Consider the following 27,332-nt stretch of genomic DNA (forward strand, 5'->3'; position numbering starts at 1 on the left):
AGGTTGTCGGTGCTGAAGTGAGAAGATCGACGACGGTTGGTACGCGTTGGAAACCTTCATGCCCTGTTTACGTAGCAAGAAAAGAAAAGTGCCGCTACAACACACGTTGCAAAAAACTGGAATTCATAACATCGGGACAAAACAATGAGGTTGGCAACATCTGTTGGACTTGGGACCCAAGGCTCAAAACTTGGACTTGGACTGTCCCAAAAAAAACAAGATATCTGGTCACAAAGCTAAGCTAACATTAATATTTACTTATTTACCGCGTTAATGCTAGCTTAATATTGCTAGCACTGCTTTTTTTGTTGAAGCTAGCAACATTATTAATTCACAATGTTAAAATGTTACTTAAAACATCAGCTGTCTCGTCGGGTTTATAATGGCGACCGCGTCCTTGGAATGGATTATTTCCTGTAAGGGGAAAAAAAAAAATACATTGTGTCTTTTAAAAGGCGAGCAGGCAAAACTTTGGCCGCCGTACTGTCGTACAGTTTTGTTGTCAGTGCAGCGTGTGATTGATTTTTAAAACTGGCGTGTGTGTTTTTGACTGCTTTTCACAGTTTGGACAGCGATCATAAAGTTGTGCTCACGCTGCAGGCTTTTTTTTTTTCTTCTTTTATTTATTATACTCGCGCGCACATCCTCCTGGGAGGCTTGTCAGGCTGCGCTCATCTAATAATAAAAAATATGTTGGAATGCGTTGCAGTTTTTGTGAAAGGAAAAAATGACGTGGGTCTCAAGACAGCATCAGGGAGTTCATTATATATTCTTTTTTTTTGAAAGAGCGCATTGATTGATTATGCAGCGGCTTATTGGGAGGCGGATGAATTAAAGGATGAAGGGTGCAACGCTGTGGTGCGGGTGCTGCGGCCCCCACGGAAGTCTGGTGAGGCCTGTGGAAGGGCGCAAACAAAAGCGTCACTCAGAGCCGATCATTGAATCGACGGGGCCACGAGGCCTCCTCGGGGCTTTTTCCGATTCCTTATGGACCCGGCGCTTCATTGGCTTCCGAAAGAATTTCTCGCTGCTCGGTCTTTCCCTCCTTCAAAGCTGTGGCGACATATCGCCGATGTGTTTTTTTCTCTCTTTGTATCCCGATGGCACTTTTTGAACACACTTTGCAATTTCCATCCCTTTTTCTCAAATGTGTCTTTTTTTTTTTTTCTCCACAAGGTTATCACACTGGAAGACGGTGACCCACTTGGCTGCGCTATCTTATCGCCATGGCGCCAGTTGCCATGGCTGCGGGAAAGGTGCTAACTGCCATTCAGCCAGCTTGTTCCACACTCGCGCAAGCGCGGCGTGGGCGTCCGTGAGTCTGACGCTCGCTCGCGCCTTTCATTGTCCTGCTGCGTGCTGCACTATTCGGTTGGTTGTTTGCTCGGTCCGTTGCTCACTTTGCGTGCGTGCGTGCGTGTGCGTGTGTGTGTGTGTGTGTGTGTGTGTGTGTGTGTGATCCAGACAACCAGTTGTCTTAATCCTGTTGTGGTCAGGCTCCAGTTGGCCCTAATTAGGACGAGCATTGTAGAGAATGAAAAATAGACATTGGGTGGGACGGTGAACTAATGGTTGCTACGTTTGCCTTGCAGTCACATGTTCTGGGTTTGAATCCCAGATGTTCGCATGGGTTTCACGTAGCATGTTAGGTTTATTGCAGCCTCTAAATTGTCCATAATTTTGAATGTGAATGTGGTTGGGTTGTTTGTCGACACGTGCACTGTGATTGGCTGAGAAGCATTCGGGGGTGTGGTTAGATGGCCGTCATCCATTTTGTTGGTGTGTGTGTGTGTTTGTGTTGTTTATGTCCACTGCGGGGTGTCACTTTGAATGAGAGTGTCTTTGGCCGTTTGTTGAGCTGACATTTGAGTCATTTGAGCTAGAGTGGGCGGGGCTCCTTTTTTGGCAGGAGGCTGTTATTTACGCCGGCGACGGACATTAATCGTCCTCGCGCCGACAAACGACAGGGAGTGTCTTCAAATTAGATCAAAGCTGACATTGCGATGACGGCTTGTCATTTGAACTTTTCTGTTGATTGGTAGTCGTCACGCTTTCTTCCTGGAGCCATCAATAGTGCCCGTTTCCTGTATGGTTAGCAGCATATGATTATTTATGGGGCAATTTATTGTTCTATGGTTGTAATTCCAACTTTTCTCTTTCTATTTCCTGTTCCACAGTTATCATAACATTTTCTTTTTTTGCCATTTCCTTCCAAATTTTCTTATTTTATGGTTTTCGTCACCTTTTTACCATTCGACATTTCATGTACCCTGGTTAGCATCACATATTCAATTTTATTTTATTTTTGCCCGTTTGTCATCAAATCTTCTTGTTTGTTTTTGTGTTTGTTTTTTAGCTATTTCCTGTTCTATGGTTATCACTTTTTACCATACACCATTTCCTGTTCTATGGTTGTCATCAAATTATCCTTATTATTAGTGTTGTTCCGATACCGTTTTTTGGCCCGCGATTCCGATACCCAACATGAAAAAGCCGCCCTGTCATTGGATCAGAGCATTGAAGGACCAATAGCATACCTTGGCTCGGCATGCAGTGAACACATCACATGTCAGCAAGACACAAGATGCTGCATCGGCAGTCCTGTGTTAGTGTCGGAAATAATGGTATCGGCACGTTACTTGTTACTGTTTTAATGCAGTATCTAGACCTCTTCCGATACCGGTGATGGAACAACACTACTTATAATTATTTTTTCCTTTTCCCCATTTCATATTCTATGGTTAGAATCAGATTTCACCTTTTCCCCACCATTTCCTGTTCTATGGTTACCATCAAATTTTTTAAAATGTATTTATTTTTATTGCTATTTCCTTTATTATCGTTGTCGTAAAATTTTTCATTTTCTTTGCCATTTCTTGCTCTGTTTTTTATCACATTTTTCTGTTCTAAGGTTGTCATTGCAATTTTTTGCTATTTCTTGTTCTATGGTCATCATCACATTCTCATTTCCTGTTTTACCATGACATCTTTTTTTCCGTTTTGACATTTCCCCTCTTTGCCATCACTGATACCCATGAATTTTTTTTTTGTTCTATGGTTATCATCTCATCATTCGTCTCAGCCACCCCAGTACCCATTACAGTCATTTGAGCCATTGTGCTCCTTCTTTTTAACACGCCTTGCCACAGACAGGAATTAATCCCCGCCCGCTCCGTCAAACGTGAGCGAGAGCCGTCTGGAATTTTCGGGTCATTTCCGACGCATCTTTTTCTCTGGCCGCGGCCGGCTAACGACGCGCTACCGTGAGACTAATCCCATTAAGCAGTCGTCACTGGATGGATGATGTGGAGGACGGCGAGAGGGCGAGGAGGTGTTGAATGCGAAAAAGAACAGGAGGGAGAAAGACAGCAGAGAAAAATATGTGACACAAGCAGGGTGGAGGAAGCGAGCAAGCTGTAAAGTGCATTGATTTTTCTCCCCTCCTTGCTCAAACTAATTAAAGTTTTGGCCTGCTTCAGTGATTACCCCTCTGCTTACAGAGGCTTTCTCCCGCTGAAGGGCTCTATCCGCTACCTCCATCCAGATGCACGATGACGCCGCCGAACCCCTCCCCTGCCACTTATTTACATAGCTATGGGCTGCTTTACTACAGCATTACAATTAGGCGACGGCAGAGTCGACTTTCCGGTCGAGGCTCACTCCACGCGCGGCGGTGTCAAGTGAGTCTCCACTGCCACCGGTTATGCTCATTACCCAAACCAAGAAGTTCGTGTGAAGAGAGGGAATCGGCTGGAGTGCACAAATTTCTGTCTTTCTGCTCCGTTCTCATGCTCGCCTTTCATTTTCCAATTCGCCTTTCAAAAATAATAATCGCGGCGCTGCTCGGAGGAACGAAAAAGCGTAATTGAGCTGTGACACAAACAGCGAATTGCAGTCGGCCTAAAGGCCTCCAAGATTAACTACAGTATTTTTTTTTTCTTACATTGGAAATAATGGAAATGGGAACTGCTGCCATCATATAACCTCTGTTCACTGTACTGACGATATTCAAGTGAACGGCTCATTTTACGCCCGCTGCGCTCCAACGGACTTGTACGCGATATATCACAGAAATCTTTTACATGACGCAAAGCAGCACGGGCGATGTCGAGGTTACCGCCTCCGCCTTGCCGCGAGGAGATCTGGGTTTGAATCTCTGCGGGGACTTCCGTGCACATTATGCATTTCCTAGCACAGCGGTGCCTTGAGATAGGGAGATCCGAACCGCATCGTTCGGACGATATTTAGCTTTGATTTGCAAGCAAAGATTTGAGATTCAAGTGCTTTATGGTGGTAGTAAGCTCAAATTTTGCAAATAATGCACAATTGGGCAAATAACAGACCTGCTGTTTTCTGCCATTCCCGACCACACAAATATGCCTTATGCTAGCTTAATGCTAACACACAAAACAAGCAAATAGCAGTGACAGTTGTCAGGAACAGATATTTGAGCGCAGACGTTTCGTCAACACGTACACGGACAATGTAGCAATACTCACAGACATATATTCTTTATTCTCTGCGAAAAACAAATTATATTACTGACTTACAGTGGTTGGGAAAACTTAGCACAAAATATGTAAAATACATTAATTTAATAATGTGATTCTTTTTCATCATATTTTTTTTAATTTGTATTTATGGCTGATTAAATATTAATTAATTAATTAATTAATCATTGGATTAAAAATGTGTAATGTCAAATGTACATGTTTTTACTTAATCATACATGATGAATACAAATAAATTCATACATTTTATGAGGCTAAGTGAATGTAACAAATATTACAGGGCTTTTGATTTTTAATAATACATTTTGTTTTAAAAAATTAACATAAGCGCCCTGTATTTACAAGACACTTGATTATTATTATTTTTTTAATAAATGTAAAACTCAAGAGTTCGGTAATATGTGCCGCATTAAATTAGTCTTTTTTTTCTTCACCTCAAGGTACGACCTTACCTGCACCTGGCATTTGTGCCGTTGCCACGGCGACCCCAGATGCCTACGGTTAAACCTACACAAAAACAAAATAAAACAACGAACACTCGTACCTGAGCTCAAATAAATCCTTCAAGAGGAATAAAATATTGACTATTTTTCTCAGTAGCTCACAAATATGTTTGGGGTGCTGACACGAGCAAACAATAATTTTTACCGAGCGGAGGTTTGAACACACATAAGCCCCGAGCCGGGCGATATTTCACCATTTGAACGGTCCCTGCGAGGCAGCCACCAGTCTGCCTGGCGTGCGCTGATAGAGACATTGATATGCAGCCTGACACGCCGTGTCGCTCTGCCTCAGGCCTGCTGAGATTGGAGGAACTGGTGCGGCGCTTCCTCATCTCCCGCGAGACGCTGTCAGTCAGGATGCTGGATGACAACCTGGACCCGACCCCGCTGCTGAAGGAGATCCGCGACGACAAAGTCGCCACCATCATCATCGACGCCAACGCCTCCGTGTCCTACCTCATCCTCAAGAAGGTCAGAGAGGACGCACGCACGCACACACTGCACTGGTTTTAAACTTCAAAATAGAAAATCGGAAATAAAAAAAAAAAGAGGACAAAAACATATTGTACTCAGGCCACAGCAATAAAAGGGTTGCTAAGGTACCAGCTTGTTGCCAAGGAACTGTGTTGAGGTTTGTTGAGGTGAGATGCTTCCATTTTGTGGCATTTTGCTGCCAAAGAACTATATGTTGATGTGAGTTAAGGAGCTTCATGTAGTGCTATGCCGCCGTTTTGTGGCATCTTGATGCCAAGGGACTATGTTTGAGTTGAGGAGCTTCATGTAGTGCTTTGCCGCCATTTTGTGGCATTTGGCTGCCAAAAAGCTGTGTTGAAATAAGCTTTATGAAGTGATTTTCTGCCATTTTGTGGAATTTTGGTGTCAACGGACTATGTTGCTGAGAGTTGGGGAGTTTCTTGTAGTGCTTTGCCGCCATTTTGTGGCACTTGGCTGCCAAAAAACTTTGTTGAAATAAATTGAAGAGCTTCATGTAGTGATTTGCCGGCATTTGGCTACCAAAGAACTATGTTGAGGTAAATTGAGGAGCTTCATGTAGTGCTTTGCCGCTATTTTGTGGCATTTGGCTGCCAAAAAGCTATGTTGAAATAAGCTTTATGAAGTGATTTTCTGCCATTTTGTGGAATTTTGGTGTCAACGGACTATGTTGCTGAGAGTTGAGGAGTTTCTTGTAGTGCTTTGCCGCCATTTTGTGGCACTTGGCTGCCCAAAAACTTTGTTGAAATAAATTGAGGAGCTTCATGTAGTGCTTTGCCGCCATTTTGTGGCATTTGGCTACCAAAGAACTATGTTGAAGTAAATTGAGGAGCTTCATGTAGTGCTTTGCCGCCATTTTGTGGCATTTGGCTGCCAAAAAGCTATGTTGAAATAAGCTTTATGAAGCGATTTTCTGCCATTTTTGTGGAATCTTTGTGTCAACGGACTATGTTGATGAGAGTTGAGGAGTTTCATGTAGTGCTTTGCCGCCATTTTGTGGCATTTGGCTGCCAAAGAACTATGCTGAGGTAAGTTGAGGAGCTTAATGAAGTGTTTTTCTGCCATTTTGTGGCATCTTGGTGCCAAGGAACAATGTTGCAATTATATGAGGAGCTCCATGAAATGCTTTGACACCATCTCGTGGCATCTTGTTGCCATGGAACTAAGCTGATGTGAGTAGAGGAGCTTCATACACGTTTGTATAGTTGAACCCATTCTTTACCACACTTTTAAAGTCACATATTTGAAGACATAAAAACAATTATGAGCATAAAATGTGTACAAATTACCGAACTTATTAAAGTGTACATGCATGTGTATTTGAGAGGTGGGGATGTGATGTGATGTCAGCAAGTCTGTGGGAGTGTCTTGGTGTGGGCTGTGGCCAACAGCAGCGTATGTGTGTGACTCCATCCAACGGCCTGATCATCACCCCTTGTAGCTTTCTTCTTCTTTTTTATTTTTCTCGCTCCATGTTGTGTAAGCACTTAATCTTATGATTTTTTTGGGGGGCAAGTGTTTATTCATAACATTTTACTGACAATTTTCAGAGCATTTTGACATGGGTTGTCATAACTGCTCCTTTCGGTGCTTGAGAGTGCGTAAATCTTATCTGGTACACACAACAAGACTGTGAGAGTAGTTTCATTTCCCCTTTTGTTTGTATGTATGTGCGTGTTTCTGTGTGTGTGTGTGTGTGTGTGTGTGTGGGGGGGGGTGTGTGTGTGTGTGTGTGTGTGTGTGTGTGTGTGTGTGTGTGTGTGTGTGTGTGTGGGGGTGTGTGTGTGTGTGTGTGTGTGTGTGTGTGTGTGTGTGTGTGTGTGTGTGTGTGTGTGTGTGTGTGTGTGTGTGTGTGTGTGTTTTTAGTGGGGATGCCAGATCCTCAAGTGAGCTTATTATCCATAGAATAGTCAAACTTTTCAATTGCCCGCAAACTTCCACACGGGCTACACGCCTGCCCCAGTAAGCCAACGGAGGGTCTATTTTTAACCTTGGCAGGCCCCCTGCGGGGCCCATGTGAGGGACAGTAACGACAACGGGACATCCTCACGTGGACACACAATGCTTCCGAGCGGGAATTGTTCCGGGAGCTCCGTGAGGACTCACTCTGGGTGCACAGGAGAGCTGTTGCGCCCTTGGGGGGAATTTGGGGGGCGGGGGGTGGGTGGGTCGTATGTTTCCCGTGATGTGAAATAATGATTAAGGTACGCTTCCTACTCCTCATCCTCTCCCGCCAACAACATCACTTCCTGTTGCCCCGATCTCTCCTCTTCTCACCCGCCTGTCTCTATGTCACTGTCTGTTCTTCCCTTTTTGTGCCGCAGGCGTCAGAGCTGGGGATGACATCACCGTTCTACAAGTACATCCTCACGACTATGGTACGAGAGCAGCTTTTGTTTTTTTTTTCATGCGTCCGTCTGTTTTTTTTCATGGCGCTTGTCCTCATTTGCCTCGCGATTGGGTGAGCTGAAGACTGTCACAGCCTAAAAGTAACTCAGTTAAAGACCCTGTTAAGTGGATTTAGATATATTTGAGACTTTCACTTGTTGCATTCAACTGTTTTCAGTTTTTCTGATTTGCTAGAAGAGGTCGTAGCTACAAATCTTTCAGCGGGGCAACCAGGGTGACGCAACATTTCACTAACGAGCGGCCATAAGAGTGCGCACATCTCTCAGCATAATCGAAAAAGTCATTATTTATCGTGCCATCCAGTCAGGATTTCATCCAAAACCTTATTCAATGCACTCATGATAAAAGCAGGAACAAGTCAATGTACAAAAGCAACATTTTGTTGAGCTTGCTTTACGAGATGATATCATTTTCAATGTCGTTGCGATTTGCTAGCTAAGAGCAAGTTGGAGTTATCGATAGGTGACAGACAGCTGAGATCCTTTTGCATCCTGCGATCAACATCTCATTAATTCAAATCTTATCTAAAAAGCACAGTGACACAAAAAATCTCTTCATTCTTTACAATTATAAATAATTCTTTTTACTTAGTTTTATTCCTACTTGTATTATGATTAGTATATTGATGCTTACACCCCGAATATGCGTCATCCCTTCAAATAGTCAGCTAGCATGGCTGCGTTAGTGCCTCGTTGTCACACAGAGAATAATTTTTTTTTTTTGACAGGAAAACATTGGAGCAGTTCTTCGCGCTGGCTGACGATTTAGAGCGCCTCGTTGTCTCCCACAAGTGCACGCATGTCATGCCGAGAAAGACAAAAAAGGAATATATTATTTTTAAAAGTCCCACTTGACAGCCAGTGTGTGTGTGTGAACCGGGACTTTGCGTTGATGTAGCTGCTTTAGAGTGCCTCGTTGTTGCCGTGTGGAATGCAGTCCAGCCACCAAAGGCTAATAGTGGATATATTTTCACGGCGCACAAAGGTCATTTAAAAAAAGCGTAAGAAAGGTCGTCGTAGAGGTGTTTGATTGACATTTGACTTTAATATACTTTGGCTTGAATGTTAGCAACACTTTTCTTTGTTGTATGTCAAAATGAGAAGCCTTATTTATTTTATCTTTACAGAGACTTGAAGTCGAGTGTAATAACTCCCGAACGCATTATTCATATTAGCTCTTATCCTGTTACAAGGGCAATAAATACCCCAAGTGCAATGTTGACATGTACAATTATTGCACAAGTGCAAATATTGCCATCATGTTTACAAGCGCAAAATATATTAGCAATGCTCGCAAGAGTGTAAGATTACAAGAGCACTACCGATGGCTCTGGACCGAACCAATCGCATTTCATTGTATTCATTTTTTATGATTTCAGTTTTTCTACTTGTTCCCACTGCATTTTTGACATTGCTTTCATTTTCATTGTCCTTTTTTTGCGTTTCCATTCCAATTTCACCACAAGGACAGTAAAGGCTATTCTTTTCTAACTCCGAGACCCTTTATGAGCACATCAAAAGAGATAAAACGATGCAAAGCACGCTTTGGGGAAAAGGGTGAGAAAGTGCAGAGGACGAGCAAAGCCGCGCCGGCGCCTCCCCCTTCTTTAGCATTTCGATTAATGTGTCGCTTCATGCAGCCTTTCCCTCCGCTGCCTGTTTTCATCTCCTCCCTCGTCCGCCCTCCGTACGTGCCTCACATGCTATTTAGATGTTTACATGCGGCGCTGTGCAAAAGTCACTATTAAGATGCAAAGCTATGACGACCGTTCGCCATGAAGCCTCGAAAGATAAACTTCAAAAGGCAGATGTGTTACGGATGCTGGTCAACCTCCAGTTTGTTGCCGTTACGATTTGTTCCAGGGTCGCTAAACTTTCTCAACTGAAAATGTACAGGCGTTGTTTTTTTTTTGTTTTTTTTAGCAGTGCTGTTGTGATTTTGAGTGTTTGACTGTTCCATTAATGTCACAGTACTTCTTAAGTATCAAAAGTGATTTCCTGACATTAAATCAACTTAAGTATTGGATGCAAACGTATTTAGGGGTTAGAATTTTGATTATGTTTAGATGTATTTTTAATAGGGGTGCTAGTGTGTTAATTTTGAGTTTAGTTTGAATTTAAAGTTCCTTTAACGGCACTAATTTAAATAAAAAAAAATAAAAAATTATGGACCGCCCATACTTGGAAAGCCTGAACTGGGGGAATTCCAGTCGCAACGCAGCAGACACGGCCATGTCAAATTTTAGCAGTAAATTAAATAATAATGCATATATTTGTGGAGACTCTGGTCAAGTTGTATTTTACGATTTAAAAAATGTGAATTGAAGAATTTCTCAAGTTACTTCATGCTAAAGATTAAAACGCTCTTAATATGTAAAGAAAAATGCACTTAACTGTCACCAACGTCTTATAATTGCAGTTATGCCATCTAGTGGCAGAATTATGACCAACACAAATCAATATCGCACTCGTTTTTTACAGTACAGTACATCTTTTTAATTTTAACTCAATTTTATGAATTATTATGAAATTACTGTATCAATGACTAAAAGATGCAGCCCTATTTCTATTAGTTTATTTCAACAAGAGTATGAAAAAAATATTTTATTGTACATTTAGAACACATGTAAAATTTGGGATTAATCATGAGTTAACGATTGAAATCATGCGATTAATTACAATAAAAAATTATAATGGCCTGTAACCCCTAATTTTGAATTTACCTTTTAAATTCCCATTTTAAACTACCATTCAATACGCAACATTTGCCCGGTTACAAGCACAATGACTCCTGTCAAAAAGGTCGTTCAAATAACAAAGCTAGTGCTTAAAAAAATATAATAACACAGTATGAGTAAGCAAGCGGAGTTGTTGTCTCACTCAATTGCTGCTCTTGCCCTTCTTCTTGTTGTCAAGCGTCTTCTTAGATTAGATGCTGTCACTTCCTCAATCACACTTCACTCTGCTCTCTATTTTGTCCCTCCACCGCAACACTGTTGACGCACCGTCAACACGTCGCTTTTCAACTGTCGCTGACTTCTTCTCGTAGGACTTCCCGCTCATGAGGCTGGACGACATCGTGGACGAGCAGTCCAACGTGGTGGGCTTCTCCATGTTCAACACCACGCATCCCTTCTACCTGGAGTTCATCCGAAGTCTCAACCTGTCGTGGAACGAGGGCTGCGACCTGTCGTACCCCGGCCCGGCGGTCAGTCAATTTGAAAAATGGATTCATGCAAAACTCTGCAGATCTTCGTCTTGGTGTTTTTACATATATTGCTAGCATACACTGTTGTACGTCCAAATAACACGACCTCAAAATTGTGCTCAATGGCCAAGTTGAGTTAATGAAGACTAACTCAAACAAAAATTGAAAAAAATATTTTTTAAGAAATTTGAGCTGTGAAACGATTACATTTTTAAATCAGAATAATCACATCTTAGAATTTTGATTCATCATGATCTGGCTGGCAACCAGTTCAGGGTGTACCCCGCCTACTGCCAGAAGCCAGCTGGGATAGGCTCCAGCAACCCCGCGACCCTTGTGAGGACAAGCGGTACAGAAAATGGATGGATGGATGGATGATTAATCACTTCATTAAAAAGGGTTTTTTAATCAACATTTTTTTGCCCGCCAAATTTGAAAAGCACCTGTTATGTGTTCAGTCTTTCGACATTTAATGTTATAAGGACGTCTTCAGCATTTTTTTAATCCACTGCACACGCTCATCCTCCTCTTATCCTTCTAATAAGTTAATGATATGCATAATTTTAATTGGAAAACATTTATTAAATGCTTTACTTTAAAGCATGTAGTTATGCTGATTGCGCAAACACAGCCTGTGCTACCTTTAACGTAACCATCCGCTGTCGAGCTAACGGATCATCTGCGGTCAAAATTAATCGTGCGATTAATCTGCGTTAATACATGATTAATGCGATAATTTTTTGGTGATTAATCAATGAGTTGACGCTTTAACTTTGACAGCACTAAATACAATTTAAAAAAAAATGCTTCAGAAAAAACGGAAACTGAAACTACAATGCGCATCTATAAAATTAACTATAGCATAAATGTCCTTCGTTTTTCATCTTTGTCAATAATATCATACATGAACTTTCAGAGTTCATTTTAAATGTACCGTATTTATGTTGGTATTGTTGTACATCCCATAAGGAAGGTAAGGTTGTTTGAGAATTAGTAGTTTATTTTATTACACGATACTTGGTGACCTTTTGTTTGTTTATTTGTTTGTTTTGATCTCACACTAGACAAATACTCCATATATTAGAACAACAACAACAAAAACTACCGGTAATAAAAAAACAAAAAAAAACATGTATAAAAAAAAAAAAAAAAGACGACAAAATAAAAACTAACTACAATGAAAAATCCAAATCAATTAAAACCCTGTCAATCACTACTTAAATGCGTGAAAAATAATCACAGATTAAAATTGCTGAAAGCCTTTCAAAGTTTATCAACTCAATTGACCATTACTATGTCATCTTTCCAAACTCTTTTTCAAAGGTCTTAGAGCCACGAGTGATGTAATAAATAAAACAATGAGCTGATTAAGCAGTTTTATGGAAGGAAATAAAGCCATACGGATGACACAATTCATTCTGCGCCAAACCAATACACGAATCCATTTTTAACAAAAACAGGTATGCTCAAATGTATCTGACCGTGTGATTTTCACTTATTGTTAGTTTGTCCGAGCCGCAGTCTTCTTAAGAGAGCAACGCTTTTAATACATTTGTTCTTGAGAGCTATTTTCAACACAAGAATTCGTATTCAGTTCATACTATTTTCATACGAGTCAAAAGTTTTTGCCCCCTCAGGCACCATCTTCAACATTCCGACAGAGTTGGCGCACGCGCAAACATACCACGAAGTGTCTTTTACTTGTATGTAATGACTTTTGATATACCAATCTGTATTCCCCTCCATTCACTACACCCCCCCCCCCCTCTCCCGATCCCCCCTCTTCCCTTTCCCGCTCTGGCTTGTGCAGCTGTCGTCAGCGATGATGTTTGATGCGGTGCACGTGGTGGTGGGGGCGGTGAGGGAACTCAACCGCAGTCAGGAAATCGGAGTGAAGCCGCTGAGCTGTACCTCGCCTCAGATCTGGCAACACGGGACCAGCCTTATGAACTACCTGCGCATGGTACGCGGAACCGTGTGCCGTGTGAACTCTTGTGTCATACATGTGGGGAGTTGCTTCATGTGGATCACGCCGTGGCGGGAGATTTTGTGGGATTTGATGTGGAAAATCAATGCACTGCACATCATAGAACTTCCCCAAAAAGAATAAAAAAATAAATACAGATATGATTTTAAAAAAAATGATTTGGGAGGAATTTGACCGTTTTGGTCACAGCGGAGTGAATGAAACAGTTCACGTCTTTCGATTTTAGTGCTTGTCAACCTTTCCCGAAATGACCCCGTCTGTCGATTTCGTTGCTTCTAACCTTTCCCAACATGACGCAATCGGACTATTTCACGACGTCCCAACCTTTCCCCAAATCACCTCATCTGTCTGCATCATTCACCCCCCCCCCCCAGCCCTTCTCCTAAAGAGCCCGACTGCCTGTTTCACTTGTTCACAACTTTTCCCACAACGACCCAATCTGTCTTTTTCAGCAGTTCCAATTCATTCCCAAAACCACCTCATCGGTCTCGTTCAGTGCTTCCCAATCTTTCACAGAAAAACAACCCAGTCCATCTACTTCAATGGTTCCTAATCTTTCCCAAAATGACCTATACTCTAAAAATAGAATTGTTGAACCAATTTAAGATTACAAACTGAATTGTTGACCAATTTTTAAACAATTGCTTCAATTTTCAACACATAATTGTGTGAAGTTAATCCAAAGCGAATATATTAAATTGAATTAATTACGAGTTCATTAAACATTGGATTCATTTAATGTTGTCGCTAACCAAAAAAGCAGCAGATCAGATCTCTCAAATGAATTACATGGTGGAATGTCGACGCATTTCCAGCAGACTCTGACATGGATGTGGTTGCTCCACAATGTTGTGTGTCCATTTGAAAAACGCATGTTGTCGTTGTTGTGCAAGATCAAAAAATAAGAGAGAGTATTCCTGATGGAAAATAGTAATATAGTAGCTAAACATTTTTTTTGTACATTTCCCCATGAAACCCTGGAGAGGAGATGTTGCATGCTGTCATGGTTATTATGATTTGTGACCACTTGTCTCTTTACTGGCTGATTAATGAGAATGAATGGCAGCTTCATTATCATCCACATCTCATGTTGCATGTGGCCTCGGCCTTGTGTGTGTGTCTATGTGTGTGTCTATGTGTGTGTCTATGTGTGTGCGTGAGAGATCAACGGCGTGTTGTCAAAGCAGCCTGGGCGCCGTCCCTCATTGCCTCCTCCCCACCGGCCAGACATCTGTCCATGTTAGTCAACATCACGGTGAGCTCCATCCTCGACGTTCCTCGTACATTTCCCGGCCGTTGGAAGTTCATACGCCGCTAAATCTCATCTCGCGCGCGCTCCTGGTTGAATTGAAGCCGCTGATCCGTGTCTGCCCCGTCGCTCTCTGTTCACTCTTTGCTTTTTTCGCTCTCAAAGGACGGGACAAAATATCGATACTCCATCATGATAATTCTTCCCTTGATAAGCTATTGATGTACTGGAGCCAAATATTGATGCTCGTATTAAGCTGCCATTACAAACGCATTGCCTCGTTTGCCCGAGTGAATTGAAACACTGATAGTCGCGCTGATGTCTACATTTGCAGCCATTTGTGGGGTTTTTCGTATGGAGAAAGTAAGACCACATGCCAGCAAAAACAATTGAAGTTTTTCATTTACAGTCCAGTATAACAACGGAAATGCAATTTGAGTTCTCTAGTGAACACAGCAAGCTGTTGTAGAGCAAAAGAATTGCTTCTAAAAATAAAAAAAATTCATGGTCTAGTCACAGTAGGCCTTCCTGTTGCTGGGACAACACCTTTCATTTGGGCCTCATGGAAACAATTGAGGGGAATATGCCATAAACCATGTTCAGTTATTTATTTATACTGCATTTCTACTTTGCTTCAATGTAATTTTATTGCATTTTTAAATATGTTGTATTTATTATTTGTTTTCATTTTATATATATTTTAAATTTTGTATTTTATTTTATTAATTCTTAAAGTAATATTTTCCTGGTTATATTACACTTTTCACCACGTTGCTAGACAGAATTCAGGCAGTGCAAGCATTATTTGTGCCAAAATATTTATCTGCTTAAATTGTTCAGTCATTTTTCTGATTTATTTAAAATGTACATATAAAATTAATGTAAGGTTTTTTTTTTATTAAGTTTTTAAAATAATTGATCATGCCACATTTTGCTTGGCAGAATTCAGCGATCATTTTTGTACTTGGCCAATAACAAAATATCAGAAAAGAATATTGATTTGCATTTAAGTTCTGTAGCCAATAGAAATTTAAAAGCTCCTAAAATTGCTTAAAAATACATATTTTTGTGGTTGCTTCACACGTCACACGTCTTACCACCAGACAGAATTCAGGAAGAACACGCATTTTACCACATTGACGAATGAAAAAATTAGAGATGGGTAAGTACCGATACCAGGTATCAGTATTGGGCCGATACATGGCCTTATTTCGTGGTATCGGTACTCGCAATTGCGGCTGCCCTCATGAAAGTAAATTATTTCATCATGAGAGAAAAAAATCCAGTGGGAAAATGTTGCTCTCTCCCATCTTTCATTTCCATTCATTTTTCAATTATATCACTGCTCTGTATTAAATATAAAAATTCAAAACAACATGATGACACCATTTTCGCTTAACGCAGCGTCACCGCTCACATGAATGACGTTTTCTTGGTTTTGGCTTCTTGTGGTACGTCATGATCTTGTCTCTGCCAGGTGGAGTACGACGGCCTGACGGGCCACGTGGAGTTCAACAGCAAAGGTCAGAGGACCAACTACACCCTGCGGATCCTGGAGAAGCACCGAGGAGGCCACAAAGAGGTCAGCAGTCGGCTGCGTTTTTTTTTGTTTTTTTTTGTCACGCCGCCGTCGGGTCACTGTGCCCCGCCGGCTCTTTGGCGGCCATTTGCAGGTCTCCTGCGTACTTTGCAAAATGCTACAGGAGTTGCTTTATGTTGACTTTATTGAAATATGCTTCCAGATGGTTAACGTGCAGCGGGCGACAACTTTAAATACTCTAAGGGCCGTTTCGGCCATCTACAAAAAAATAAAAAAAATAAAAAGAGGATAGACCTACTATGGAAAACTGAAATGGGGACAAAAGTTCAATGAAATTGTCTGGGCCGCATCAAGTATTCTACAAAAAAGGCTTTCAAGTATTTAACAAAAAAAAGTGAATCCAATCCAATCCACCCAATCTTTATTGATAAGAGTTGAGAACGTGAACAAGATTGGTGACCTTGTCCTCCCTCTCATCTCTCTGCTCATTTGCATATTCCTCAGCATGTCTCGTTGCGTCGTCACTCACGACGTCTGATTTCTTGAGCACCGCAACTTTCTCTGTGCGTTCAAGACATGTTGAGGAGCTCAATCATGAAAAAAAACCAAAAAAAACATTCCGTCTCTTCTTTTTTAGAAATGACCTTTTCTTGTCGCAAAAAATTTTGCTTCACGCCAGCGTTTAAAAAAAACACATGGAGTAGCGTCAAAGTGGACACCAAGAATTTTCCGTTTTTTGATACCGAACCCTTTGGAAACTTCGTTGCTCCACGTTGTAAATAGGGTGGGATCCGGACTGGGCCATTTGGAGGTGCAGGACAATTCCCGGTGGGCCGCCCTATACATTCATTTCAAAATCACTTGTTTTGAAATCCGTGTTCATTTTAAAGCCAAGGTGCTGCTGTCGAACTCCTATTTGGACACAGAAAAAAAGGATGGGGGGTACATTTGTTACAAAACGGGGAAATTGATCTTGCCTGGCCGGGAGCTCAGCACCCTTGAACCTCTGATCCTAAACTCACCCCTGCCTGTGTCTCTTCGCTTAAGGATTTCTGAGACGTTTTGTGGGTCTCCTCACGGTTGACACGTTCCCTAAATTTCTTGTTGGGAAGTGAAACTGGCTCCAGGGGCTGAATTTTCTGAAAATTCCGGAGGACGCCCGCGGCTCCTACCAGACATAAATATTTACCAGTATGAATGGTGCCTGTAAAATGTGGCAATATATTTGGCCTGAGAATAATAACAATGAAGAAAAGGAAGCAATTTTCGGTTTGCCTTTGAAGTGGCTCACTTCTGTGTGGACAAAAGGCCATTGCGAAGGCTACTTCATTACATTGAGGGGATTTTTATCGTGCAACGCTTTTGTAACAATTCCCTGCACTTTCTTCATTTCACTAATGACTTTAGGGAGCCGAGGATGAGCTGCTGCTGCGTTCAGGGCTGCGTAATAAATCAGAATCAGCATCATCATACACTCGCCTACTCGTTTTAATGTTTATTTATGTATTTTGTGTCTGGTTTTTGAAAATGGATAGTCCCCGTGACCTTCAATGAAAGAGCTTGTTTTTGTTGAATGTGTTGATCTGCAAAAATATATTTGTCAAGCCACATGTTGCCACCAAACTGACCAGCCGTGTCCTTTCAAAAATGGGATTAAATGAAGCCCGAGCGCACACACGGGTGCACGCTTTATTGACTGGATGAGACCACTCTCTCTCTCTCTCGAACCCCCCTCCCCCCCTCCCCCACCTCGATGGAGCCGCTCATTTACGAGGCGCCCCCGCGTTTAGCGCCAAATGCCAGCCGATAAAACGCCGCTGTTCTTTAATTTGGCGTCTCACTTGTTATAATTAACGCTTCAGCTCGGCGCCGGGATAAAATGTCAGAGTGGGATTGAGGAAAAAGAAAAACTTTCTTTTTTTCCCCGCCAGGAGTCGTTGCACGATTAGCTGATGTACCGCGAAAACAATAGCTTTTGTTCGCCGTCATTGCACGCCAGTTAGAACGTAATGGCACACTTATGTACTTAAGTGACTTTAGTGTCACATAAAAGTGAAATACGCTGAAAGACGCTAGTGAAGAAAAATACATTCCCGCCCGTGACTTGATGTGTTTATAATGAAACAATGCCGCATAGGCGCATGTTTGGCGGAGGCCCCCATTGGGCTCAATTAAGGACGTGGGTACTGTATATGACGGCTAACAAAGTGGTTAGCATAGCAAAGGTTATTTGTTTAATAGCCCGATAGACTTAATGTAGGCTACTAATGATGTTTAAACATTCTACAAGATTTACACCACAACGTTTGTACAGTGCGCTGGCGTGGCCACCTTAGAGAGCCACGTAGTTGGCTGTGAGTGTGTGCTGGTCACGCAGAAGAAGATGGAGGATTGCGTAGTGGGGATTTACTGTTTTTTTGCTAGGCTTGAAAAAAAAAAAAAAAATTAACATAATAACATCAGGGGGGGGGAATTTGTGCCAGAAGCTTTTTAGGCTGGCACAACACAATGCATTTATTTCAGGGGGCGGCCATTTTGCCACTTGCTGTCGACTGAAAATGACATCACAGTTGCTCGGGGCTCAGTGTAATGACTAAGGGGTGGGAATCTTTAACTGTCTCACGATTCCGATTTTTGGGTCTGCGATTCGATTCGAAATCGATTTTTGATTGAGAAACTATTTTTGTTTGATAATGATTTGATTGGCAATGATTTCTGCTTCAATTTACAGACGTGCAAAGAATCGTCATGATCTACTCCAGTCTGACTCGCTAATGCTAATTGGCGCGCTACTCGCGGCACTTTTATCGCTCAAAAGAACGGCTTTCCATACAAAACGCTTCAGGAATGTATGCAGAGTAGCATCTTCACATTTCTCACCGGCAAATGCTCTTGCTACGCTGCAAATCGTGTACAACGTGAACAGCGCTCCCAATAAAGGCGCACACAAACAAGGACAAGACAGTATAAAATAAATGAAATAAAATCAATTTGGGGTTATTTAAAATCGATTCTGAATCGTACAAAATGAGAATCACGATTCTTATGAGAATCTTTTTTTTTTGGGGGGGGGCACATCTCTAGTAATGACTAATCACAGCTCAGCTAGCAAACATCACATGGCTGAAAATAGATGAGTGGTGATTGGTTGTTACCTGAGCAATTGTGATGTAAGTAAGTATTTGTACTTTGTTACTTCCAATCTCTGCAACGTTTACAATTGACCTTATATAGGCCTACAGTATTTCTAAAATGTTCATTTTACTAGAACGCGAGCCAGCTTTACAGTAACCGTCATTGTCTTCTCTCTGCAGTCTGTCTTTAACGTCTCCTTTTTTTTGCTTCCTTTTATTTAATCGTGTCACATTGATACTGTGGATATAACCTTCAACACAATTGGATCTTATTTCTCCAAGGCTAGCATCGTTTTTTGTCATGAAGCTTGAAGGACATTTTCTATCTTTATTTATTGTTTCCTTCTGCTTAGATTGGAATCTGGTACTCCAACAACACCCTTGCGATGAACTCCACCAGTCTGGATATTAACGTGTCGGAGACGCTCGCCAACAAGACCCTCATTGTCACCACCATTTTGGTAAGGTCGCACCTTCCTTCGGGGGACATCAACACGAGATTGGAGGTCACAGTGTGCCTTGTGTGTGTGCGTGTGTTCATCTTTTGCGCCCTTGGATGCTGCTTTTCACTCATCGCTTGAGGAAGTGACAATATTGACGTAGCAATAACCGAGCATATATTTCTATTGCTGTGATTATTTACTGGATGCGGGGAACAAACTGGAATACGAGCCTCGCTAAAAAGCAACCTGTTTTGAGGGGGGCGGTTCTATCTCGTGCAAATGAGCCACTGCTCATCCCCTCCTGCTCCTTATAGTGTTGGTTACCATGACCACTGGGGAGGGGGGGGGGGTGCAAGAAGCTACTACTAGCCTGGAGTGTGAGGAAGGACAGGCGTAAAAGCATTGATTGTATTTTCACTCACAGAGGCAGAACTTCGCGACTGCACCACTGAACTGCACTTGTCAATTAGTGTCGCGCACGGGTGTCCAACTCATTTGTGTCGGGGCCGCGTCGTAGTGGTGGTTTTCCTTTTATGAGAGTTTACCCGAATAAATGATCACCTCCTATTGCATAACTACAAGAAATTGATGAATAACTACTGTAGTTTTGAAATCAGAGCAAAAATTTTAGAAACTGTTTTATTATGATAAGTTTTATTTTAAAATGTAATATTTTACTATTTCATGGATTTGCAATTTTGGCATTTTTAGCAAAAAACATGAAGCCAATGCACACAGTTTGCATTTGCAGGCCAGATAAAATGACGTGGCGGGCGGGCCAGATCTGACAACTCAACTCCCACCCCCACCCTTCGATCTTGAGTTTGGCACATGTGATGCATCTGAGCATGCGACGGTGGACACAAAAATGCTAATCTGCCCTCACGCCGTAGTTTTGCTTACCTTTTGATGATCGTGCTTCTGTGGAGTGTGGCAGCGCTGGCGTTGCGTGAAAGTGCCGTTGGATCTTCACCCAACGCCACTTGCTTCCAACGCGCGGACAGAAAAGCCTCACTCACGAAAACATTTTCGGAACGAGGCGGCTTTGTTATTTAATAGCTTTAACGAATGGGCAAGCACACCAGCTATTTATATACAGTTCCATTTCCATACAACATCTCATCTAATTGAATCCGCTGTAATTTTGTCACAGTCCATTTACAAATCTCATATATGCTCTTAATGCTGATTTCCGTGTTTATTACGGCTACTTTATTACAGCATTTGGGCCACTGCGACTGCCCTTCCTCGCCTCCCTCATTCACTTTGAGTGGAACGAAAGCCTCGTAAATGCCATTTCAGACAACTGCAAATACTGAGAACTGTTTACGGGAATAGAATAGTGACGGTACATTCAACACCTCAGTCCGCCCACCTAGCAAGACGCCCACACCGTGTCAAGTACAACGGATATGAAAAGTCAAGAGCGCACACGCAACCAAATAGTATGTGCTTTTCATAAACTAGATGTAGCCCTCGTTTTATAAGCAGCTGAAGAAATGTGTGTTTGCTATCTTTATTGTCTGCTGTAATCGGTTTTCTTGCCAGTATGTTCCATACTATTGGAAAGCCGTTTTATTTCCCTCGCAAATGATGGCCAATTTGTGCAAACGTGCCAAATCTTTGCTGCCTTTGCCAGATTATTCTGATGTTGTCATCGACTTTAGTTTGGTGTTCTCAAAGGTTTGCACGTAACAAGAAACTGTTTTGCAATTAACGCTCCAGAGCCTCAGTGGCGTGCGAAAGAAGCGCAGCCACAAGAGTGTGGTCACGCAGTGCTGTGGGATCACATTCCAATTCAGGAGTCGTCGCAAGTTGACCGATATGCTTGTGTTGCTCACCCGAGCGCCGGCAACACACAAAAAAAGACAGTCCATATGTGTTAACCCTAACCCTACCAAAATGGAGGAAATCTCTGACACAACAACTCTGTAAGGGTTGATTGAGTGTTGTCAACGGAAAAAATATTTTATTTTATTTTATTTTATTTTTAACTGACAAGGAAGAAACATGAAATTTTGGCAGGAATTTCAATACAGACATGAACAACCATAATGGAGGTCATAATATACTGGCCACACCCAGCTGTGGGATGTCATTCAACTTCTGGAGTGGTCGCAAGTCGACCAATCTAGCTGTGTTGGTCACTCCAGCGCAAACAGCTCGCTCAAGTTTTGATCAAAAACGGGAATCTCACGCTAAAATGACAATAGTCAGCCCACAGAGTTGTCTATCAGACCCTATCACAACACTTGGGAAAAGGAATTACTGCGTTGTTCTTTACCAGCATATTTTGGGATTAAAGAAGGATGGAATGAAAACTGTATTCCCTAAATGCAACACTTGTGGGCCAGAATGTAATGCCATCCCGCAACAGTGTGTGACCAGGTTCATGACCTGTATGTTGTGGCTCTGTGTTGGCCTTCCACCTGAACATGTAGATGAACGTTATACTCAGTGCTGAGCCTCGATTCTGCCAAGGATCAAGGACCTACAAAATACAATGCTCACCCCACAATGTTGTTTATGAGTGACTACCTCCATATTTTGGAATGAAGAAGGATGAAAGTTTCTTCTCTAAATGCCACCGAACACTTGTGGGCTTTCTCTTTAAACCAACGCAACCATGTTGAGGAATGTACTGCCATCCCGCAGCAGTGTGTGACCAGGCTTGTGATCTGTATGTTGTGACTCTGTGTTGGTCTTCCACCTGAACATGTAGATGAACGTTATGCTCAGCGCTGAGTCTGACCAATACAACCATGTTAAGGATTGCAATGCCACCCCACAGCAGTGTGTGACCAGGCTAAGTACAGTTATTTCACTCATTTCTGGGGCTCGTAGCTGTTTGCTAACACAATACGTTGTAAAATTGTTTCTTCCTTGTGACTCCATTCATGCAATCCAACAACCGCGCCGCGCAGATTTGGCACATTTTTTACACGGGCATATGCTCACTCGTGCCAATGCATGATCCTTAGCAACAGCGCATTGCATAAAAGAAAAATAATCTACCAGAGTTTGAAGTGGGCGTGGGTTAAAAAAAAAACAAAAAAACAAGATGTCTTGCTGTTGCTGCATTAAATCAAAAATGCTCCCTGGAAAGCTTTGACTTGCACTTGTGATGCGTGGCAGACTATAGTGCTTTGATAGGGTGTTTTGTAAGGTGCTTACAAAGCACTGTGATCACTACAGTAAGCGGACTTTCAACAGCTCTCGCCGGGGAGTCGCAATTTTGACAGGGTGCAGCTACCTCGGTGACGTTTGCCACTGCAGTGTGCGTCCTTTACGCTCTGCGCTAGAGTTACTCGTTCAGATGAATTCCTAGCATTCCCACTGGTACCTCTCGCCCCCGATTCAGAGTGTGAAGTTGGCTGCGTGTTGAGAATACTGTACTTGGGAAAAAAAACACACACACACACACACACCTAAAATTATTTAATTAGAATGTTGATGCTAGCTTTTGTCCTTGGTTTGCTACGTGTTCTCAAGCAGCTTGTCCTCCCACTGTGGAAAAGCTTCTTTTTTTTCCAGTTTTTTTTTTTTTTTATACTGTGTCTACCTGTTTGGAATGCAAATGATTTTATGTTCTCGCTTGCATCTGCAGCCAGAATGCATCAGCCCTGCCATTTTCTTTCCTTGGAAAAAAACAGGAGGAAAAAAACAACCAAAAGGCTAATTGGCTATTGGAGTTGAGTCAGACTGGGAGGATCTCATGGGAAAGAGATGCAAATGTGTTATGCAGCAGTCGTATTCTGCAAATGCACACCACATCATCAGATTCATTGGCCCTATAGCTTAAAAAGAAACAGGGAAAAAAAGCTTTTGTCAGGGTCACTGGAGGACGATGTGAGTAGTTGCAAGGAGTCTGCTATTGTGGTTGTAGTTTGCAGGGGGGGTTCTTATGCTTACAAATGCATTTTTTGAATCATATGGAAGAATATGACAGCACGGTATCTGGTGGTTTAACACATCTGCTACACAGTCAGGAGGTTCTGGGTTCGAAAAATATTACAAGAAATGGTCATAGATTAAAAAAAAAAAAAGAATAAAGTTGTATTTATTATTTTAAAAATAATAATAATTTTGTGCCTTCACTTGGCAAAAATTGGAAAATTGCCACTCTCAGTTGATAAATACAAGATAAATTACACATTGTATATTTACAACAAAAATACAGCTTTTCTTTAGTCCAGACCAATTAGCTTATTGCTAACAAACAATACAAAACACCATTGACAGGCTAATGAATAGCATTGGTGTCACGTTGTTATAACCCTTCATGTAACAGATATTATGTTGTGTTTTTGGGGAGGCTGGAACGAATTAATGGCATTTCCGTTCATTTCTATGGCGAAGGATGATTTGAGCCACTATGGCAGCAGAAACGAACGTCACGTTGTACCAAAGCATTTTTTATGGTGAGTTTCTTTTTAGGGGAATATCCTCCCTCCATGTTTTGATTGTCCTCAGGCTTCCAAAAATCAGATTGTGACTTCCTGGAATTGTTTGTTATGAGCAAGTATAAAATATTCTGTTATCATTCCTACAACCTGTCTGTGCCAATTAAAAAGCAAAATTGTCAATGAATTGTGAGGATATAGTTGAGTGAACCATGAAGAGAATTAATTCATGGCATTTGGAGAGAAAAAAAACATTTCAGTATACTATGAACACTCGTGCGAGAATCAATCATTCCGCTAGTAGATAAAGACTGTAGCATCTCAAGCCTAGAAAGTAACTTTTTGGGGTTAAATGTACCCAAAAAAAGTTTGGATTTTTGTATTTGGAAGCGACTGTAATGCGACGTGTGAGCTTCCACACGCTCTCGTTTCTGTCTCTCTGGAGGATTACACAAAACCATTCCCAAGTGCAAGTTGAAGAGGGAACGAATCTGCCAAGGAACCTGCAGTCATTCAAAACAAGACGGGGGAAAAAAACAAGCCCAAAGGAGTTTGACATGATGATGAGATGCAGACGCCGCACAACAAAGAGCATTTGTGTGCGACTGCGTTAAAGTCGCGGCTTTCCCCCTTTAAATAAACTTCGTTTTATTTTAGTCTGAGAGTCAAACAATCACAAACTACCATTGATTTTACTTTCTTGTGCATACACGCTGACAAGTAGCACAAGTGTAGGAGGCCTGTCAGCAATAATGTTTACGGGAAGTACGTGTTTCCAGATGCTACGTGATTCCAGCAGCTGTAACTGGTCACATGATTTGGTACCCTAGAATTCACCCCAAAATGAATGGCAGCTTCAAACCAAAATGGCTGACTTCCTGTTGAATTCTGGGCATGGGCTCTTGATCATTTTGATGGACATGCGAGTAAGCTAAATACCGCCGCATCTACACAGTTTTATGCTGATCGGTGACAATATTGTCGAGGATATTTGTTTTCTTTTTTTGTTTTTGTTTTCTACATTGGTCGTGTTCAGGAGACAGCTAAATTTTTCATCAGAACACGAATTTACAATACACGACCTAGCTTTGCCTTGGGAAAGTCATCTTAGCTTAATGCTAACATACAATGCAACACCATTAAAATGCTAACGTTAACGTCGATAGTTGCCATTTTAGAAGCATTTTAACATTTTAGAAGCGGTGGAGTAACACATTTAAATAGATAATATCACAATAATCACAGCAGAGGTGGCAAATTCAGGTCCCGAAAGTAAAAACCCTGCCAATAATATTGACTTTAGCACCTTGTGCTAGCTAGCTAGCTCCCTAGCAGGTAAACGAGCACCCGGGGAGCTAGCTAGGGAGCTCGCTAGCTAGCACCTGGGGCTAAGGTCAAACTGTAGCAGGGGCTTTTACTTTCTGGACCTAGATTTTCCCACTTTGAACCACAAGTAGGAGTTTATTTTAAGGTAACGAAAAGTGTTGGAGGCTACTGATAAAAGCCACTGAAAATAAACCTGACATTGAGTATGTCCTCCTAGGCAGTATTTTGCGCTACACTGCGGCAGTTAAAAACGCCCTGCATCAGAATGAAAGGTCTTTCTTCACAGTGTTTCTATCATTCCAAAATGAAAGGTCTCACCCATCTAATGAGTAAACTAAGTTATTATTACTATTTTTGCCATTCCCCAGTTGGATGCAACTGTCTGTCTTTCCATTCAGGAAAACCCGTACGTGATGCGCAAGGACAACTACCAGGACTTCCAGGGCAACGAGCAGTACGAGGGCTTCTGCGTGGACATGCTGAGGGAACTGGCGGACATCCTCAAGTTCTCCTTCAAAATCAAGCTGGTGGACGATGGGCTGTACGGAGCCCCCGAGCCCAACGGCTCCTGGACGGGCATGGTCGGGGAGCTAATAAACAGGGTGAGTCCTTGTATAGCGGAAGCTCCAAATGGGTATGGTCAGCCTCTGTTTGGATTTGCAAAGCAGTTTTACAATAGCTATAAATAAAGCTATGGAACGAGCTATAAATTTTGGGAACAGCATCATTGTTATGCAGCGCAGCGAGTGGAGAATTGCAGCAAACTGGATAACAAAACAAATGCGTCTGTCTGTGCCTGGGCTCTCGACCAAGATTCTGGAATAAGTGTAATATAATAACGAGATGGCACGGGGACAGGTTATGGAATGTGATGGATGGATCTCCTTGGAGTGGCACTTTCTTCTTTCTTTGCACTTTTGGTCAACGTTGTAGCTTGAGAACCCGAGTTAGAAGCGTTTTGTATTTCATGGTGAATCATCAAACTTTGCGGCCAAGCTCTGACCACATGATGCGATAGAAAATCTACGCATTTCGCATCGCCCATCTGTGGAGTTGACCCGTTTCTGATTTAGTGGTGATCGGTTGATATCCCTCGTAGGATTTCATTCAGGTGCTAACTCTTGGAAAAATGACACCTTCAAACCAAAATAGTGCATTCCTTGTGCGTTTCAGAGCGGTTCTTGGTTTGTATTTGTCTGCATAAGGAGTTGGACACACACGTCCACACACACTAGCTGTGGCCCAACTCTGCCGTTACTTTTCATTTTCACAGTAGGGGGGGGCTTATCTGGGACAAACGCTAACTTAATAGCTCCCTCAAAGTCAGCACTTACATGGGCCAAAATTTGCCCGTGTCGTCTCTTTTTTTCTCCCCCTCTCTAAAATCCAAGCCTTGTGAGCATGTGGTAGCCATTTTTGGGGTGGCCAAGGCACAGCCCCCCCCCCCGCTCTGCTTAATTACCATACGGTACACTTCAATTACCAGACTGCTGTCCCCTTGTGGGGTCTGCCACTTTGGTGCTCCCGCCGGCTCTCCACGCTCTACCATCAACCGCCACCGCTATTGCCTGATCACTCAGCTCTAATTAGCGGCCCATGTTCATCAATTAGCTTCTAATGGAGGAAGGGAGGGGGCGGGCATGCGAGGGGGGGGCCTACACAGGTGGAAAGACCTGCCAAGCCTGTGCTTCCTCGCAATTAGCCTCATTTAGTTGATGGATAGAATGAGGAGAGGGAAGCATTTGTATCTTTTTTTTTTTTCCATTCCAAATGTCTCTTCAAATGCATTTGAGCTCGATGGAGAGCGTGCGGTTCTATTTTTCGCAACCACCTGAACACTTGTATTGCTTTGATTTTTTTCCCTCTCTTTCTCTCTCTCTCTCTTTCTTCTCATCCATCCGCCGCTCTCCATCCTCCGTATTTGATCTATTTTCATCCGTCCCCGCAGAAAGCCGACCTGGCCGTGGCGGGCTTCACCATCACGTCGGAGCGGGAGAAAGTCATCGACTTTTCCAAGCCCTTTATGACCTTGGGGATCAGCATCCTGTACAGGGTTAATCTGGTAAGGATGTTTTTCAGGGCACATGCCATCCCGGATTTTTATTTGGCCTTTTTTTTTTCTTGGGCA

The 27,332-nt window shown here is 42.2% G+C and overlaps 1 protein-coding gene across 6 annotated transcripts in view; it reads left to right on the forward strand.

The window, feature by feature from the left end:
- Positions 1–27,332, forward strand: part of grik5 (glutamate receptor, ionotropic, kainate 5) — a 142,832-nt gene that overhangs the window by 100,991 nt on the left and 14,509 nt on the right. For 5 of the 6 annotated variants that reach the window (XM_086077688.1, XM_086077692.1, XM_086077689.1 and 2 more), the window contains 8 exons: positions 5,307–5,485; positions 7,831–7,884; positions 10,964–11,122; positions 12,933–13,085; positions 15,836–15,940; positions 19,386–19,493; positions 25,603–25,806; positions 27,153–27,266. In XM_086077688.1, the coding sequence (XP_085933814.1) occupies positions 5,307–5,485; positions 7,831–7,884; positions 10,964–11,122; positions 12,933–13,085; positions 15,836–15,940; positions 19,386–19,493; positions 25,603–25,806; positions 27,153–27,266 (1,076 nt within the window). Of the gene's footprint in view, positions 1–5,306; positions 5,486–7,830; positions 7,885–10,963; positions 11,123–12,932; positions 13,100–14,270; positions 14,365–15,835; positions 15,941–19,385; positions 19,494–25,602; positions 25,807–27,152; positions 27,267–27,332 lie in introns of all 6 variants that reach the window. The other variant, XM_086077693.1, reaches the window with a different exon arrangement.

The sequence above is a fragment of the Leptonotus elevatus genome, chromosome 6 (assembly GCF_054856555.1).
Source record: "Leptonotus elevatus isolate MCC_2025b chromosome 6, RoL_Lele_1.0, whole genome shotgun sequence".
NCBI lineage: Eukaryota > Metazoa > Chordata > Actinopteri > Syngnathiformes > Syngnathidae > Leptonotus > Leptonotus elevatus.